General features: G+C 41.6%; 1 protein-coding gene across 1 annotated transcript in view; it reads left to right on the top strand.

The window, feature by feature from the left end:
- LOC147034024 (calcium-dependent protein kinase 4-like) overlaps nt 1-1,386 on the top strand; it is a 37,027-nt gene extending 35,641 nt beyond the window's left edge. The window contains exon 7 of the mRNA XM_085875353.1: nt 52-1,386. Coding sequence (XP_085731479.1) covers nt 52-453 — 402 coding nt within the window. The 3' untranslated portion in view covers nt 454-1,386. The remainder of the gene's footprint in view (nt 1-51) is intronic.
- The last annotated feature ends 19,179 nt before the right edge of the window (nt 1,387-20,565 follow it).

The following is a 20,565-nucleotide window of genomic DNA, read 5'->3' as shown; positions in this document are numbered from 1 at the left end:
TGTTCGGTAGTCGTCACATCAATATCTTGTTATGCTTTCTTCCATCTCCAGATGCAGAAATCTACAGTGGCCACGCCGGTGTTGGGTGGAAATCCAGTCGGAGAGAAGAAGCAAGCGCTCGGCTCGCCCGTCTGCCGACCGGTCCACAGGCCACCCGAGGCATGGGGCCATTTATTTAGGCATTTACATGCTCAGAGAATGCATCATTCACCCAACCATCACCACCACCACCATCACAAGCAACAGCATCTTCCACAAAAGCAACAGCAGCAGCAACAACAGCAACAGCAGCAAAATGGTCGCCCGGTCGATGCTCAGCCCAAGGCCGCGGCTCCTCGTTTCAACCTCCTTTGTTTCCTGCAAGCCTTGAGAGCACACAACCAGGTGGCCGGTCGCAGTCCCGCCCCAGCTGCTCTGCGCTGGCCGGGTCGTGAGAGAGCAGTCGTCCTGTGACGCACTGCCTGAACCTGCTCCTGCTTTTCTCCATTTTTCACAAGGCTCTGTTTGTGCTTTCACGTTCTTCCAGCTACCTCGTAATCTTTCAGCTCATCTGACCGACTGTTGGTCCTCCTTTTAATCAGACTGTTGTTGGTCCTCCTTTTAATCTGTCACCTCCTCTACGTTTGTTTCTTGCCTTGCGCAGTTCAACAAGCTTTCTCATTAGTTCGCCCAATCCCGATAGTTTGGCTATCACCACCATTTAAAGTTTCATTGTGACGTCATTCCACATCCGGTATGTCGGCCGTCCGCCATTACGGAGGAGAAGGGCCGGGAGGCAAGATTTAATTCGAGCAAAAAACAGCTTGAAACGGTTTTCGAAGTCATCGTCACGTATTTATCAACAATACACCAAATTATCATTTTTGTACATACTTTTGTTCGTTTTGCGGCTCATCCAAAATGGTGGTCGACCAGCGAACGGCCTGGATGTAGTGACCTCAAGGGGGGGGGGGGAGGGGGCGGCGATAAATTGACCAGTTTCAATGAATCTTCGGCATATCGAACCCCTATCCCAATTTTCTTGACTCGATCCTCAACTCCTTGCATAACGTGTTTTAAAGAGAATGACAATGAGAGATTTATGGGCACATAGCGACCGGTATGCTGTATTTATGACAAAGACATCGAGACGGACACAGCCTAAAACATGACGGATCAATTTAATCAAATATATAATGCATGTACAAAGGCAGATACATAGACAGGCAAACAGACACACGGACATAAATACAACTTTTGTACATAGACATAATGAGAGAGAGAGAGAGAGAGAGGGAGGGAGAGAGAGATAAATATCCTTTGCAGAGTATATAACATTTTAAGAGAACAAGTGCCCGATGCTCTATTTGAATGTAATACAATAAAGTATATGTAACGTTTGTCTAATACTGTATCTGCATTCACAATTATTGATCGTTTGATTGATCTGGAAGAAGGTGAGTGGGGCTAAAAGTACAGCTTTCAATCCTGATGATGTGCACTCAAAGTGGTTGACATCATGGTCTTATCAGGTGGTTGTGGTGCTTTAAACTAACCACAGCTCAGTGGAATGGATTATATAATGGTCATGTTACCATTCGTTCATATCTGTTTGCGTGCAGCCGATGGCTGCTGGTTTGCATCATTTATTGGTGCGCAACAGTGCCGCTGATGGAGCGCCCACTGCTGGTGAAGGCAGGCATTTGTAATTTGTTCAGGGTACTGGCGATAGCTCGCCTACTCTTTGTGAAGGACACCATGGGATCTTTAACGTCCATCAACGAATGCTGGCAGACGGGATTCCCGGCTTAACGCCCGTGCGAGGAATGGCACGCACACTGATGCCTCCCTCATCCTGCCTGTGAAGCAACATTGCATTTCCTAGTCCAGTGGGAATGGAACTCCATTATGGATTGTACGTTTGACACGATAGCACATTCACCTTGGATGTGTCTAGTCTGGGTTCGATTCCCGAACTGACTGTAAAATGCACAATTCGTGAAACATATCCCACGATGTATATGCAGGGACACTTCGTCTTTAACGTCTGAAACCCCTATATGATAAAAAGGTGAAAAAGAAATAAAACTTCAACAATCAAAACAATAATCTCACATATAAAACAATCCAACTCATTAAAACAATAACAATCTGTATAATTAAACAAAAGACCGTGCGCCCTGAAGCTCACCTGGAACAGCAGCAACAGTCGCTCAAACCCCCCCCCCCCGCAAACCCCTTCAGACCCTGATTTATTAAAAAAAAAATTATGACGTGAACAAACTTTCGTACATCACAGGTGATGAAGGTTGTGGTCAAGTTTCAATGAAGTCGTGTGTGTAATTTTGGAGAAGAGAGCAAATACCTATTTTGGGTGACTCAAAGCCCCCGCAGACCCCAAGACCCAGATTTTTTTTATGCCGTGAACAAACTTTGATACATCACAGGTAATGAAGTTTGTGGTCAAGTTTCATCGAAATCATGTGTGTAGTTTTGGAGAAGAGAGCAAATACCTATTTTGGAGGGGGGGTTCAAACTACCACCCCTCGAAGACCCCTTAATGAGTGCAGATTGTGATGCGGTTGATACACTTTGGTACATTACAGGTGAAGAAGGATGAAGTCAAGTTTCATTGAAATCGTATGTGTGTAGCTTTGGAGAAGATAGCAAATACCTATTTTGAGGGGGGGGGGTCAATAATCCCCTGTCGACCCTCTTAATGAGCACAGATTTTGATGCGGTCAATAAACCTTCGTTGGGCATTACAAATGAAGCTTGTGACCAATTTTCATCAAAATCCTGTGTTTGGTTCAAGCGATAAAGATTGAATGACTCACTCACTCACCTACAGACATTACGCGATCGCATAAGCTCACCGGACTAAAGTCCAGGTGAGCTAGAAATTGACAGTGTGATTGTGTGTATGTGTCTCCTCCATAACTCTAAAACCATGAACCCTAACCTATAGCGAACCTAAAGTGTTCATGCATAACTAAGGAAACTCCAAGAGAGTGTATGAATGAAAACTGGGTATTTGGAGAAATTCAACCATCCCTTTTGAAGATAAATAACAGAATTCTCATCATGGAAAACCAAAAAAAGCCTTACCACGACGGTGGCACACATCTTTGTCAGCTCACTTTCATGTCGCAGAAGACATCACTTTGTTTCGGCCAGATCAAATATCCCTTGACTTGGAACAGGCCACGCAAGCCTATGGTCTACATTTGAAGACTGAACAACACGTTTTCTATCATTAAATGAAGGTACCGTTTTGAGGAACCAAAGGTACATTTTGATTACAACTCATGCAGAGGAAATGAGGTAATGCATGATTTATTCACAGTGATCACGGCAGTGGTTTAATATGACACCGCCCAATGAAGGTACATTCTCAAAATACAGAGGAAAGAAAATAGTGAAATCCTTAATTTTTTTTTAAACTTTTGGCTTTTGCCAAACTTTTCAAGGCTGAATATTGTGCATGTATAGGGTTTATAAGCAAACTGATGGGCATGTAATTCACATATCATGTGAAGTAAATAAACATTCGAGGTGACGATAATAATCGGCTTGGTCGTGAAATGCCTGCACACGTCATGAATTAGTCGGGAGGCCAGGGAAATTCCAGGAACAAGATATTAAATATGTATTGATCCATGAAATAATGCAGTTTCACTTTTATGAGCAAGGGGAGGGGAGAGTGAAGAATTGCGGTTCAGAGGGAGTCTTGGCACCATATGGAAAAACATGCAACATTTTCTATCCTGAAGCTCTACAAGGGTTTAAAAAAAAAAGTCAAACACTGATAAAATGTGATAGAAAAATATGATATAAAATTCTCAGGGCTGAAGAAGAAGGCAGAAAGAGAAGAAAGAGGAACACAAAAGGAGGAAGATAGAAGAAGAGCAATAAAAAAAATTAGAAAGACACTTGGGAGAGCGCATACCTCTGCCAGGCTGATTAGTTTACGTTTTGTTTCCCACTGATAGGCTGGATCTGGATTCGGACCTGAACTAAAATCTAATCGGCTTGTTATTGTCACCTAACCAACTCATCCACCAAGTTTCATCCTGAGTTTCATCCTTGGGTCCTGAGTTTAAATCCTGCTTCGCTGTGGAATTAATACTAGGTGGGGTTGACTCAACCTGTCATCCTTCTGAGGTTATCAAAATGAGTATCAGCTTTCTGGGATGATTGAGCCATTTGAGTATCCTGTGTTGGAGTGGTGACCTGTCCAGGATTGTGCCCAATAGCCCAGGAGACTGCTTTGGCAGCACAAATGCTCTGTACAGACTATGGTCACAATGGTTGGATCGATGATTATGTATAGTTTTGGTCCTATCTCTCAATTTTCGAAATTAGGCCTATGTTGACCTTTTGACCTTAAAATAGTAGGTTGTTTAATTCACTGACCTGAGATGCAAATCCTATTCAAATTTCATGTCAATCAGATGAAAATTGAGGATTTTAGAAATTGTGCAAAGTTGTTGACCTTTGGCCTATGTTGACCTTTTGGCATATGCTGACCTAAAAAGTAATTGGTTGTAGTCAGTGAGCTGATATGAAAATCCTGTTCAAATTTCAAGTCAATTGGTTGAAAATTGACAATTTTAGAATTTTTGCCCGATATTGACCTTTGGGGCTATGTTGACCTCAACAATAGGTGGTTGAATTCAGTGACCTGATATGCAAATCCTCTTCAAATTTCAAGTCAATCGGATGGAAATTGGCAATTTTAGATATTTGCCCATGTTGACCTTTTGGGCCGACATTGACCGCAAATAATAGGTGGTTGAATTAATTGACCTGATATGTAAATGCTCTTCAAATTTCATGTTAAATGGATTAAAATTGAGGATTTTAGAAATTTGGCCTATTTTTATATACTAGTACGTGCCCGTACGTGCGTGGCTGTACATGCAAAAACAAGCCAAAAAATCTTTCAAACAACCACACAGGCTGTTCCTTCGCTCTCGTAAATGACGACTGGATTGGGGCATTGTGTTTATCTATAAATGTGCATAACAAATCGAGAAATTATTAGAATACAGTAAGTCATCACTATCCGGAAGTAGTGCGTGCCCGTACGGAATGTTCACATGCATTCCACGAATTATCGCTTGCATTGAGCTAACAACTGCTGTGATACTTACACACACAGAGTTAATTAAAATCCAAATTAAAATCAAGTTTACCTCCCTGTCTTTGCTAGCCATGACATTCGCTGCCATTGACCATTGCCATTCCTACGCCACGGTAACTAAGGCGCCCTTTCCCCACCGCCACACTTACGCAGCAACGTGTCTTGTCATTGGTTTGGTAAATAAATGGCCATAACTTGGGAACCACTTGTCCAATTAATATCAAACCTTGAAAAGGCACAAGCACAGGTCCGCAGCAATATACCTGGTAAGTTTCAATTAGATCGGACCAGTGGTTGTCGAGAAACAGCGGTCACACACACACACACACACACACACACACACACACACACACACACACACACACACACACACACACACACACACACACACACATTGCTGGAATTATAGATAGATATTGACCTCAAAATAAGAGGTGGTTGAATTAATTGACCTGATTTGCAAATAGTCTTTAAATTTGAAGTCAATCGGATGAAAATTTAAGATTTTAGAAATCTGAAGAAGTTGGTGACCTTTGATCGATGATGACCTTTTGACCTCATAAATAAATAGGATTCTGTCGGACCACCAACTCCACAATTTGGTGAAGATTAGTTTAAAATTGTGATCTGGAGGCAATTAAAAGGTGAGCGGACAGATAAACAAACAGAAGCAATCAACATACTTGCCAAGTAACAGTTGGACAGACAGACAGGGGTGAAAACATAATCTCCATCCACCTTCGGTGGTGGAGGTAAAAATAACAAAGAGGAAAGGCAGATATAAGAAGGAAGATAAAAGAAGAAGGACAGAAGGATAGGAAAATAAATAAGGAAGATAAAAGTAGGAGGAGGGGGAGATTAGGACCAAACTCTGTGCAGAGCGTTGGTGCTGCTAAGGCCTAGGTCACATTTGCCACAGCGGCCGTGGGGTCTCCAAAATCTGCGGCCACCAGCAATTATACGGCGGCCGCAGTATTTTCACGGTCACACAATGTAGCAGTCACGTATGTTTTTATTTTTCGAGGAGCCGCACGGCGTATTTAGAAATTGTGGAGACCGAAAACGTGGGGGTGCCGTACGGTCTTTGATTTGATGTCACACGGTGACCTTAGGGCGTCGCTGCGGCGGCTATAGAATTTTCAAGGCAGACGCAAGGTGCCCGCAGGGGGACCGCAGGGGGGCCGTAGGGGGCCGTAGGGGGGCCCGAAGGCGAACGTGCGGCCATAGAATTTTCAAGGCAGACGCAGGGAGACCACAGGGGGGGCAAGGGGACCGCAGGGGGGCCGCAGGGGGACCGCAGGGGGGCCTGAAGGCGAACGTGCGCCCAGACGGACGGTAACGAGTGGGTATATATATACAAGTTCTTTTTTTACTGAAATAAAAATATACCAGAATATATAACTGAATATACTATTACTATAATATACCGTGGTGCCCCCAGAATCCGGATGCCCCATTGTTTGAACATATTGGAATCCAAACAATTTTTTCGAGAAAATTTTGACCTAAAAACCTAATACATTTTAAAAAACCGAACACAACGTGGCGTTCATGTTTGTTCACGTGTCTCCCCCACCTGTTCGAGCCGCGCATCTTCGCGCTTTGTTCATTCAGTTCGTCGGTGGAAGTCCTCGTGAAAGCATCTCTCGTGTGTCGATCGATACTTTAGGCCTCAGTCACATTTGCTCTACGGTGAGGATACGGCGGCCGTACGCCCTCTGAATTGACAGAAACGTGCGGCGGCCGCAGAGAAACTGAGGTGGCCTCAGGGTGGCCCTACGCCATATGGCTATATTTTACAGGCCGTAAGGTCGCCGTGGAATTATAACGCGGAGTTATAACTTTTTTCATTTCTACGTTCGCCGTAGCAATTCGACAAGCCGAAACAAAAGAACTGGTAAAAAAAAAAAAAAATTAACCCATTCGTTACCGTCCGTCTGGCCGCACGTTCGGCTTAGGGCCCCCCTGCGGTCCCCCTGCGGTCGCCTTGCGTCGATCGGTTGCGGGTTGATTCATCATCTCTGAGCTATCCTGAATCAGAATCAGCCGGGTACCAGACTCGCACCCTTGAGGAATTCTTTTTAGAGGCCAAAAACAAAATGGCCACCACCGACTTTCGATAAATTCTGTTTTGGGCGAAATCTTCACTTCCATTGTACTTGCAAACACAATTTTGGTGTCTACTACTAAGTTTTCATGGTCAAAGAATCCGATAATGATAAAATTGAAGGTGTATATATAAGACCTGTCTCATATTTTTAAGATGGCCACCATTTTAATATGAAAAATGGCTATTTTGCAGTTCCACTGATCACTTCGAGTAAAAAATTAAATTTGATGAACCCTCAAATATTAATACTACGTACAATAATAGTCAATGATGGCTGCAGTAACTGCCTTGAAAATTCTGGCCGCACGTTCGGCTTAGGGCCCCCCTGCGGTCCCCCTGCGGTCGCCTTGCGGGCACCTTGCGTCCACCTTGAAAATTCTATGGCCGCCGCAGGAACGTCCTAAGGTCACCATGCGACATCAAATCAAAGACCGTACGGCACCCCCCACGTTTTCGGTCTCCACAATTTATAAATACCCCATGCGTCTACCCCAAAAATAAAAACATATGTGACTGCTACATTGTGTGACCGTGGAAATAGTGCGGCCGCCGTAAATTTTTGGGGGGTTGGGAAAATTTATTTTTCATTGAGAAGAGCTTACGGCAGCCGCACGAATTACGCAAGCCCACCGTACGCCCTACGTACGGTCGACGTGGAACACATCTACGTCATAGCTTGGCTTGTCGAATTGTTACGGCGAATGTAGAAATGAAAAAAAGTTATAACTCCGCGCTATAATTCCACAGCGCCCCTAACGGCCTGTAAAATATAGCCAAACGGCGTAGGGCCTCCCTGAGGCCACCTCAGTTTCTCTGCGGCCCCCGCACGTTTCTGTCAATTCAGAGGGCGTACGGCCGCCGTATCCTCGCCGTAGAGCAAATGTGACCTCGGCCTAAAGCAGTCTCTTTGGCTGTTGGGCACAATCCTGGATGGGTCACCACTCCAACACAGGAAACCAGCATGCTGGCACTCATTTTGCCAACCTTGGAAGGATGACAGGCTGAGTTAACCCCAACTAGTATTAATTCAACAGAGGAGTGGGATTTGAACTCAGGACCCTGGGATCCAAAACCCACCACCCTAACCATTAAGCCAACACCAGGCATACATAGAAGGAGATAAAGAAGGAAAAAAAAACACAAACAAGGAAGAACAAAAATCCAAAGCAGCAGAAACTCTCTAACATCAAGAAGCAAGATGAAAAGCAAACACAGCAGCAATGACTGCATTATGTCCTCCCATATCTGCGATCCCCCAGTCATTGTGTTGTACTTTAGTCTGTTGTCCACCCAGTCTGGTTCAGGCAAACACAATTGAAGCCCATGAAAACTTTGTCACTCTTCTCTGAAGCGGGACCATTACTGTAAAATAGAAAACATACAGGAAACGGAATTCTCTGTTCAGGTGTGGAGGTGATAGTCATGTTTAACCCGAAACCAGTCAAAGATCCCCAGGAGGTTAAATATCATGGCAAGGTCAGCTTTGGTCTTATCTTCTCAAAGTGACAGGTCATTATTTGCTCTCTCCCATATATGTATGTATATATCGAAAAAAATAATATGTATATATACTGTATCTATCTCTATCTCTCTATCTCTCTATCTCTCTATCTCTCTATCTCTCTATCTCTCTATCTCTCTATCTCTCTATCTCTCTATCTCTCTATCTCTCTCTCTATCTCTATCTCTATCTCTATCTCTCTCTCTCTCTCTCTCTATCTCTATCTCTCTATCTCTCTATCTCTCTATCTCTCTATCTCTCTATCTCTCTCTCTATCTCTATCTCTATCTCTATCTCTCTCTCTCCATCCCTCTCTTGGTATTCCCGACAGGTGGTATTTGTTTGTAATCAATAAACAATGAACAAAACAAGCAAAACAAGAAATCGAGGATTGAGAGCCTCGCCTGGACTTGTTTTGAAGGGTGTTTGTGTAGTTTTGTGTTGTGTATTTTGTGTGGTGTTTGTGTACTGGTGTGTTCCGTAATTAATAATAGAGATAACTATAATTGCCACGTTATAATTGCTGGTAGTGATGACCGGGTACCAAGACATCCCGTTTTGATGCAACCCGCTTTGATCAAACACTTGACCCTGACCCATGATGTTTATTATTATTCAATTGAATTGAGAATGGGATGAAAAAAAAAATTAAATTCAAATCAAATGGAAGACCAAATCGGTACAGTCCTGCATTGGAGTCATCAGAAGGAACCCGAACAAGGAAAAAGCAAAGATGAAATCATCAGGAGAGAACCAAGATAGAATTCACATTTCAGCTGCTACTCCTCTAACGTCAAACGTATCCAGGTACAGCCAAGTGAGCCTGATTCAAAAAAAAAATCAAAAAGAACCGAGCTGTAAGTGAACCAAGTCCAGGCCCAGCCAAATGAACCTTATTCAAAAATAATAATAAAAATCAAAAAGAACCGAGCAAAAAAAAAGGGAATTTTCTGGTTGCCACACGATGTGTCCGATCAGGTTGAAATTTAAAACATATATTATATTCCCCATCACTACAAGATCATACTTTTGAAATTTCATGTCGATCGATGAAGCGGTTCAAAAGAAAGAATTTCTATCCAGAGGTTCTGGATAAATTTTTTTTATCGGCTTTCGGGCAAATTCAGTATAGCTGACAAAGCATGTGACCTATGATGTCATAGACGTCAACAATTTGTTCCTCATGGATATGTGGTCACACCTGTAAAGTTTCACTTCGATCTGTTCAGCCGTTTCAGAGAAGATTTTGAATGTTTGTTTTTTGTTTTTTTTTCAAGAAGACTGGCCACATCTCCCAATGGTGAAGAAGAACTTTTTAAAATTTTAAATTCTCATATCCAGATCCAGGATCTTCATCAAAATCTCATCTATTGGTCCTTGTCACACACCCAACGTGTCCACCAAGTTTCGTCTGAATCAGTCCACAACTTTTTGAGATGTCCTGATCACAGACAAATAAACAGACAGGTGTGAAAACATGGCGAAAAGGACAAAAAAAACCTTTCACGAGATCCAATTAAAAAATTAAACAAATTTCCATAATTCAAAAGGGCCTTCAAAACCCACCCTTAACATGACTAGGGAGCCATCAGTGACACGGCCTCGCACAGCGATGATGCAACCATCATCGCCATCACGCACACAAAAGAATAAGTGATGAATCCGTGGGAATTGACACTCTGGCCCAATTGAATGTCATTGCACCGACTCACTCTCACAGCCAATCATGCAACATAGTCTGGCGGAAATGTGAAAAAGCATGTGTGACGTCATTATGAAGTTTTTTTGGGTTGATTCATCATCTCTGAGCTATCCTGAATCAGAATCAGCCGGGTACCAGACTCGCACCCTTGAGGAATTCTTTTTAGAGGCCAAAAACAAAATGGCCACCACCGACTTTCGATAAATTCTGTTTTGGGCGAAATCTTCACTTCCATTGTACTTGCAAACACAATTTTGGTGTCTACTACTAAGTTTTCATGGTCAAGGAATCCGATAATGATAAAATTGAAGGTGTATATATAAGACCTGTCTCATATTTTTAAGATGGCCACCATTTTAATATGAAAAATGGCTATTTTGCAGTTCCACTGATCACTTCGAGTAAAAAATTAAATTTGTTGAACCCTCAAATATTAATACTACGTACATTAATAGTCAATGACGGCTGCAGTAACTTACTTGCAATGATCAATGAATTGATGATTATGTTGGAATACGATTTTTACACAAATATATCCGGATACATTACATGTGGATAGTTGACGATGACTTTGGGTTAAGTCTTAAAGTAAGTATGTACATGTGTATGATGTTGAAATTACCTTTTATTTTTAGGCAAACGAATATTAACTTTGTTAAGGATGCAATGTTCTACATTATGTTCAATCTTCATCATCGTCATCACGATTAGCAGCTATTGCCTTTGTCTGTTTGTTTCAACAGTCTGATCCAGCATTACAATTGCAAAACATCGAACATGACACCTGTGCTGCCACACAACCACACCTCCCGGTGGAACATGGCCCGCTGGTGGAGCATCCACACTTGATCAGCTGCCGAATGGTGACTGGTGCAGCAGACACATCAGGTGGAAGTTGTGTTGGACACAACGTCGCACCGTCCTCACCTTCTTGCCATCCATACTTGATGGGATCCAAATTCGGAGGGTCTGACTGAGTGGCCCATTTCCATATAATGACTTTGATGATGAGCGCGATGTACATGTCGAACAAAGGCATCATGCGATGGGGGCCACGACTTCAATTTCGGAGCAGAGGTAATCTTGGAGTTGGCCATCTTAGACTTCCACAACTGATACCGGTGTGTGGACATATCACCTTCGACTTTGGAACCATAACAGGCAGCAATGAAGGTAGTTGCCTCAGATATCATCTTTTACTCGTCTGCTTCCAGCTGACCAAGTAAGGTGGGATGATTTCCGCCCATTAGTACCTTCAGCGCCAAACAAATACGACACAGTATCGCATCCGGTCAGAGCATGTACAGCAGGCAGATATTTGGCGATGCTTTTGTGTTTCAGTGCTGTTTGGCGAATGTCTACGTTCTCCATGCTGACATCCACAGTCATCTTTTCCTCGAGGTAGAAATGAATCAACAGGACAAAGACATCTGTATCGTCGCAGACCACTTTGATGTGCGAGTCACCACTGACACCTGACACAATTCTAACTAAGTGATGGATGATGATGACATCTGCTTCTTCATGGTGTGTTTTCAGATCCTGTCTCTGGAGAGTGGAATTGTTCAATATTTGTACTGGTGTAGGATCTTTTCCAGTGATCACCAGTTTGGTCTGGTTGTCCACAATGTGGGTCATCAGATACTGACAGATCAAATCGATCAGTTGTACTTTGTTGTAGGCTACATTAAGGACCACTTGTTCCTCTGGAAGTATTGTGTGTAAGTTGAGTTGATGTTTTCGACTTGAATCATGACCTGCGCGACTAGATCTCGTCATTTGTTTCGTGCTAATTTTGATGTACCTGTCGAAAATCAGGTATACGTCGCAACACTCCAGGTGGTATTTGATGGTTCCCAAGAAGTTGATCACATAATCCTCAACTGTACCATTTGTGGGCCAATGTACAGTCCATAACATGCCGCATCCATCGATGATGACAGCATCTGGAACACCTTGGATTCGACTTGATTGCTCAACTTGGAGTTTCGTCTTCAGGATTGCTTTCGACTGAGCCCGCATCGCACCGCTCTCATCAAACAAGGAGGCTGGGACAGGGGACAGTTCGTAAGAGAGGACATCCTTGATATCAATATCCCTGTATTGTTGGAGACATACGACTCGGGTGTAGATCAATTCGGTATCATATACTGGCCTTCCATCCAGCTTGATGCTCTTTTTGGTCGAAGTCATCAGGGTCACTTTCTTGGTTAGTGTCTTGTTGAAGCTTGTTGGCCATCCAGATTAAAATTCCACCATCTGTTGTCGTCCAATCTTGAGAGAATCATCAACGTTTACCTTGTCTGTCACATGAGACATAGTAGTGGACACCAAAATTGTGTGTAAGTGTATTAGAAGTGAAGATATAGCCCACAACAGAATTTATCGAAAGTCAGTGGTGGCCATTTTGTTTTTCGCCTCTAAAAAAAAATCCTCAAGGGTGCGAGTGTGGCACCTAGCTGATTCTGATTCAGGATAGATCAGAGATGATGAATCAACCAAAAAAACTTAATAATGACGCTAAAGCACGCTTTGCCCTGAAATGGCTGTTTGGCATCTAGACTAACAGCTAATGGACGAACGGACAGCCATCAAATATATATATATATATATATATATATATATATATATATATATATATATATATATCCATCCATCCATTAGGACCATACTCTGTGCAGAGCGTTGGTGCTGCCGAAGCAGTCTCCTTGGCTATTGGGAACAATCCTGGACGGGTCGCCACTCCGACACAGTATACCAGCATGCTGGTACTCATTTTGCTGACCTCGGAAGGATGACAGGCAGAGTCAACCCCACCTGGTGTTAATTCAACAGCTGAGCGGGATTTGAACTTAGGACCCTAGGATCCCAAGCCCACTACCCTAACCATTAAGCGTAGTGGAGCGAGACACTGGCCATTGACTCTTCGTTGAGACGGACATAAAAGCCTCGTGTATATCACCGAAGGGACGTTGCCATTCTGTAGAGTGCCGCGTATCGCCAAGCATGATCGACGAAGAAGCGGCACGGTGGTCCATGAGCCTTGGTGTTGAATATCGCCTTACAAATCACCTGATGTACATTTTTCCCACTGAGCGAGATCAGCTTGGCCCCATTTTTGGGGTGCGTCTACAGAGACCATCTAAGTGCCAGAATATAGGAAGGATTTTCTTTTATTTTGTTTCTCCCTTGTCGATATTTAAGTCTGTGTGTAGAGGCGCCTCGACTTTAGGTTAAATTTTTCTCACGTTTATTATTACATTTAGCATTATCCCCTTTTAAATATTTATATTGTCATTAAATTCCCATGTATATTTTAAGTTGATGTGTCCGTGTATTTGTCATGGGGTTTGAGTGTACACCCCCCTGTGCATCCATCTGTGCCTCCGTCGCTCCGCCGGTGTCGCGCCCCACCCCTCCCGCGTGTGATAACATCTCTGAGGATCAACGTGTCCGCCTCCTCAGGAAAACCGGGCTGGCGGTGTTAACTGCCCGTCCACCACATTTGGGTCAGGGAGATTTAACCCTAACCGCCAAGATTCGTGACATTTGTTCATCAGGAGGGGGATATGAACCACCCCCCCTGACTCCCTTGGGAGTGCAGGACTCATGACATTTGGAGTCAGGAGTGTGGGATTCGAGGTCTGATCAACATTTAACAGGGGACATGAAATTGTAGATCACGATAATTGGTGTCAGGAGAAAAGAACGCTTGGAAAATTAAGGGAAAGAAATGTTTTTCTTTCTGAGGAGATTAAATGCGTGTGAGACATGGCAGACAATCACAAAATGGCAGTTTGGAGGGAAGGGAGTAGGAATGAAGGAATCGAGTCGAGTGTATAGCTGGTTGATAAGCTGTGGTATTGGGAGTTACATCAATATTAATGAATGCATGATCAGCCAGAACTGATGAGGCAGGACCGGGAGTGACATCAGAGAGCTGTCGAGTGAGGGCAGCACGAGACGCCATGAATAACGGTTTTGCTGAAGAAGCTACGTGTGGGCTGACTTTGCTACACAACATATTGGCGACGAGGATGGGATCACCTTGCTCTTACACCACCTGCTGCATTCTAACCAAGTCCGGGTGAGCTTTCGATAACTTTTACCTCATGGATGCGCAAGTTCGAGAACTTCGTGCTGGCGGTAAATGACGACGCACTTTCTGATGCGAGGAAGCGCACATTGCTTATACACCACCTCAGAAATGAAGGGCAGCGTTTATTCTATAATCTATCCCCTCCCACTTGATAGGGACACGTACTCTGCTGCTGTCAGTACATTAACAGCCTTTTCATGCCAAAGATGAACGTTGTTTTCGAACGATATAAGTTTCATCAACGAGCACAGAGGTCGGGTGAATCCACTGCTCAGTTCGTTGCTGCTTTACGTGAGATTGCGGTTAATTGCGAGTTTAGTGATCTCTCTGATGAAATGATACGAGATCAGCTCCTGGTAAAAACCTGTGTACAAACCACATTTATTTATCCTGCATACAGACCACAGTCCACTGACCACACTACTGTCTTCAAAAGGACTTGGTTGAGCTGGATTGAGAATTGTGTTGGTCTGCATGCTTACTGTGATTTAACTACACAAACCTGGCCATCAAAATGTGACTGCAGATTGTTTACCGCGGTTACCACTCCCCATGACAGAGCCTTACCACGAACGGGATGTAAAAATGGCTTTAGTGTCCGGTGACTACGTTGTTGTACCTGTGGAACAATTCAAGGAAACTTGCAATAGATGCCCTATTCTACAGAAGGTGTGAGGATATGTCTCCAGAGGGTGGCCTTGCAATGTGAAGGGCTTTGACCCAAATGTAGTTCCCTACTTTCGCATTTGGAATGAACTGGCTGTACAGGAGGATTACTTGATTTGGGGCACTCGCCGTGTGATAGTGCCGACAGAACTTCAACCCAAGTTAATCCAGCTTGCCCGTGAGATGCATCAAGGTATTGTAAGGACTAAACAAAGGCTGCATGACCTCTACTGGTGGCCAGGGATGGACTCTCAAGTGGAAGTTGCCATCAAGTCGTGTATTACTTGCCAAATGTGTGATAAAACAGCTGTCACTCAGGTTCCACCTTTGCAACCAGTTCAGCTCCCCAATGTTGCTTGGGAAAAGCTTGCCATCGATATAGTGGGACCACTTGATAACGGCCAAATGGGCTGTCTCTATGCCATAACCTTAACTGATTACTTCAGCAAATGGCATGAAGTAGCCTTTATGTCCAAAGTAACATCTGCTACAGTTATCAAGTTCCTGACTACAGTATTCCATTATGAAGGAAATCCGTGGGAACTTATCTCTGACAATGGATCTCAGTTTGTTTCAAGTGAGTTTGAAACATTCCTGCAGGAAAGAAACAACAAACACTACCGGAGTTCTATATATTACCCACAAGCCAACGGGGAGATAGAACGCTTCAACAGAGTGTTAAAGGACTGTTTACATACCGCAAATCTCGAAGGGAAGCCCTGGAAATCATTCGTGCCCGACTTCTTGCAAACGCATTGAGCTACAAGACATGTAACAACTCATCAGAGCCCTGCTGAACGTCTACATGGGCGTACATTGCTCACCAAGTTGCACATTGGGGACCGTCAAATCAGCGTACCTGCTGCAAGACTTGAGGATGTGAGATGCTGTGTTCAACAGAAACAAGAGATGTGTAGACAATACACAGACAAGCACTGGGGGAGCAAAACCTTCCACCTTCCAATGTGGTTCTTTCATGTAAATTCGGAAACTTTGACTTCACTAGAAAGGACAAAACAAGTTTGCCCAACCCCTCAAGATCAGTGAACAGAGAGGTCCTGCTACCTTCAGACTCTCTAATGGGAAAGTCTGGAATGCAATTAATCTAGTACCTGTAATTGAGACCTCAAATGGACTTTCTACTGGAAGTATGACAGGTTCTGAGGACTATAGGGCACATGGCCCTGTCCAACAAATGCCTCCACAAGTTTTTATCCCAGGTGTTCATCGTGGGACGAGATATCGTCGAGCCCCTGAATGGACCAAGGACTTTGTCATGTGACATGTTATCTTGCATTACATGCTGACTGTTTTTTTTGGGGGGGTGGGGGGGCGGTTCATTCCCAGTTGTTATTTTCACGAAAAATGGAATATGTGGTATTGGGAGTTACATGAATATTAATGATTGCATGATGAACTGGAACTGACGAGGTGGAACCGGGAGTGAGATCAGCGAGCATGGGGTGAAAGTTTCCCCCATCCCGAGCAGGGCCCCACCCTGTCCCGAGCAGGGGTCCCCTCCACCACACTCCCCTCCTGGAAGACAAAGTGATTCCACTTGAATCCACACCCAATAGTAGCAGATCAGTTTCACCAAAGCCATTTGCAATGAATCAGATGATTGAAATGACAAAAGCAATGAGGGTTGAAATGAGAAGGGATATACAAACAGGACAAAACCAACAGAGGAGAGATATGCAAACACTGAAGGATGAAATAAAAGGGAATGTACAAGTAAAAAAATGGATGAGATGCACGGGAATATGCAAAAACTGGCTGAGAACATGCGAGTGATGGGCGATGGAGTCAGGGAGGAAATGAAGACGGGTCAAAACTCAAAAGGAACGGAAGGTGGACCTGGAAAAGGTGAAGGAGGGGGAGCGGCGCTTGGACGTCGGGGTGGTCGAGATAAAGGCCGATATGTGAAAGATGGGCCAGAATATGGCAGATGAAATCAAGACGAAACAAGAGGAAATGAACGGAGTGAAGGAGAATGTGGAAGGTGTTTGGAGCGCGATGAAGAGGGATAAGGATGAAGTGACAAACAAAACAAGCCGGGAGGCGACGAGGGATTCGCGAGGATCGAAGCGCTGGATACGATGCTTTTCATTCTGACCGATCCACCGACGAAGATTCATTGCCAAGACGTATTGGTTCACATACAATTGTTCCTCTGCCTGGCAAGATTTTTCCTATTGCGTATGTTGCCAACTGGCACTCCTCATAGGACTACCATTTGAAAAATAAAACCTAAATCAAAAATCGGCTCGACTAAAAATTTTTAAATATCTCGAAGTGTTTAATTCCGAAGTCTCGTTTCTCCCCATTCAAAACTATAGGACAAGTATTGAAAATACTGTACGCGGTTTTTCGGCCGCTGCAAAGCAATGGGTGGTTGCTTAGCAACGAAACTCAAACAAGCACACTCGCAGCCCATATGGCACATGTTCGCCAAGTTTCATCGAAATCGGTTTGCTGGTTTGTGCTGTGGAGCCTCGCGTTGCGCGCGAGCGCGCGCGCACGCACACACACACACACACACACACACACACACACACACACACACACACACACACACACACACGGAAAACCCGACAATAAGGGATATCGAGCGAATCCAACAGAATGGGGTGAAAACATCACCTCCTTCACATTCAGTAGCAAAGGTAATAACTAAACTTACCAAAAGTTTGGGGTCGTTTTGCTCATTTGTAGTTATGTTCAAATGTGGTTATGTCCATACGTAGTTATGTTAATTTGTAGCTGTGTTCATATGTAGTTATGTTCATATGTAGTTATGTTCATATGTAGTTATGTTCAAATGTGGTTATGTCCATATGTAGTTATGTTCATATGTAGTTATGTTCATATGTAGTTATGTTCATATGTAGTTATGTTCATTTGTAGTTATGTTCATATGTAGTTATGTTCATATGTAGTTATGTTCATTTGTAGTTATGTTCATATGTAGTTATGTTCATATGTAGTTATGTCCATATGTAGTTATGTTCATATGAAGTTATGTTCATATGTAGTTATGTTCATATGTAGTTATGTTCATATGTAGTTATGTTCAAATGTGGTTATGTCCATATGTAGTTATGTTCATATGTAGTTATGTTCATATGTAGTTATGTTCATATGTAGTTATGTTCATTTGTAGTTATGTTCATATGTAGTTATGTTCATATGTAGTTATGTTCATTTGTAGTTATGTTCATATGTAGTTATGTTCATATGTAGTTATGTCCATGTGTAGTTATGTTCATATGAAGTTATGTTCATATGTAGTTATGTTCATATGTAGTTATGTTCATATGTAGTTATGTCCATATGTAGTTATGTTCATATGAAGTTATGTTCATATGTAGTTATGTTCATATGTAGTTATGTCCATATGTAGTTATGTTCAGATGTAGTTATGTCCATATGTAGTTATGTTCATATGAAGTTATGTTCATATGTAGTTATGTTCATTTGTAGTTATGTTCATTTGTAGTTTTGTTCATTTGTAGTTATGTTCATTTGTAGTTAAGTTCATATGTGGTTATGTTCATTTGTAGTTATGTTCATTTGTGGTTATGTTCATTTGTAGTTATGTTCATATGTAGTTATGTTCATTTGTAGTTATGTTCATTTGTAGTTATGTTCATATGTAGTTATGTTCATTTGTAGTTATGTTCATATGTAGTTATGTTCATTTGTAGTTCTGTTCATTTGTAGTTATGTTCATATGTAGTTATGTTCATTTGTGGTTATGTTCATATGTAGTTATGTTCATTTGTGGTTATGTTCATATGTGGTTATGTTCATTTGTGGTTATGTTCATTTGTAGTTTTGTTCATTTGTAGTTATGTTCATTTGTAGTTAAGTTCATATGTGGTTATGTTCATTTGTAGTTATGTTCATTTGTAGTTATGGTCATTTGTAGTTATGTTCATTTTTAGTTATGTTCATTTGTTGTTATGTTCATTTGTAGTTATGTTAATTTGTAGTTATGTTCATGTTCGGTTATGTTCATTTGTAGTTATGTTCATTTGAAGTTATGTTCATTTGTAGTTATGTTCATTTGTTGTTATGTTCATTTGTAGTTATGTTAATTTGTAGTTATGTTCATTTTCGGTTATGTTCATTTGTAGTTATGTTCATTTGAAGTTATGTTCATTTGTGGTTCTGTTCATTTGTAGTTATGTTCATTTGTGGTTATGTTCATTTGTAGTTATGTTCATTTGTAGTTATGTTCATTTGAAGTTATGTTCATTTGTAGTTATGTTCATTTGTAGTTATGTTCATTTGTAGTTATGTTCATTTGTAGTTATGTTCATTTGTAGTTATGTTCATATGTAGTTACGTTCATATGCAGTTATGTTCATATGTAGTTATGTTCATTTGTCGTTATGTTCATATGTAGTTATGTTCATTTGTAGTTATGTTCATATGTAGTTATGTTCATTTGTAGTTATGTTCATTTGTAGTTATGTTCATATGTAGTTATGTTCATATGTAGTTATGTTCATTTGTAGTTATGTTCATATGTGGTTATGTTAATATGTAGTTATGTTCATTTGTAGTTATGTTCATTTGTAGTTATGTTCATTTGTAGTTATGTTCATTTGTAGTTATGTTCATTTGTAGTTATGTTCATTTGTAGTTATGTTCATATGTGGTTATGTTCATTTGTAGTTATGTTCATATGTGGTTATGTTCATTTGTAGTTATGTTCATTTGTAGTTATGTTCATTTGTAGTTATGTTCATTTGTAGTTATGTTCATATGTGGTTATGTTCATTTGTAGTTATGTTCATATGTGGTTATGTTCATTTGTAGTTATGTTCATTTGTAGTTATGTTCATATGTAGTTATGTTCATTTGTAGTTAAGTTCATATGTGGTTATGTTCATTTGTAGTTATGTTCATATGTAGTTATGTTCATATGTAGTTATGTTCATTTGTAGTTATGTTCATTTGTAGTTATGTTCATATTTAGTTATGTTCATTTGTCATTATGTTCATATGTGGTTATGTTCATATGTAGTTATGTTCATATGTGGTTATGTTCATATGTAGTTATGTTCATTTGTAGTTATGTTCATTTGTAGTTATGTTCATTTGTAGTTATGTTCATATTTAGTTATGTTCATTTGTCATTATGTTCATATGTGGTTATGTTCATATGTAGTTATGTTCATTTGTAGTTATGTTCATTTGTAGTTATGTTCATTTGTAGTTATGTTCATTTGTAGTTATGTTCATTTGTAGTTATGTTCATTTGTAATAAATTATTACAAATAATAAATTCTAATAAATTAGTTCGTGTAAATTGATGTCAAAAGAGGATCGAGTTTCAAGTGAAAACGACGAC

The sequence above is a fragment of the Eptatretus burgeri genome, chromosome 1 (assembly GCF_056783735.1).
Source record: "Eptatretus burgeri isolate ZD-2024b chromosome 1, Ebu_testis_v1, whole genome shotgun sequence".
NCBI classification, from domain to species: domain Eukaryota; kingdom Metazoa; phylum Chordata; class Myxini; order Myxiniformes; family Myxinidae; genus Eptatretus; species Eptatretus burgeri.
Note: the sequence above shows the minus strand (reverse complement) of the source record. Positions and strands in the feature narration are given on the sequence as shown.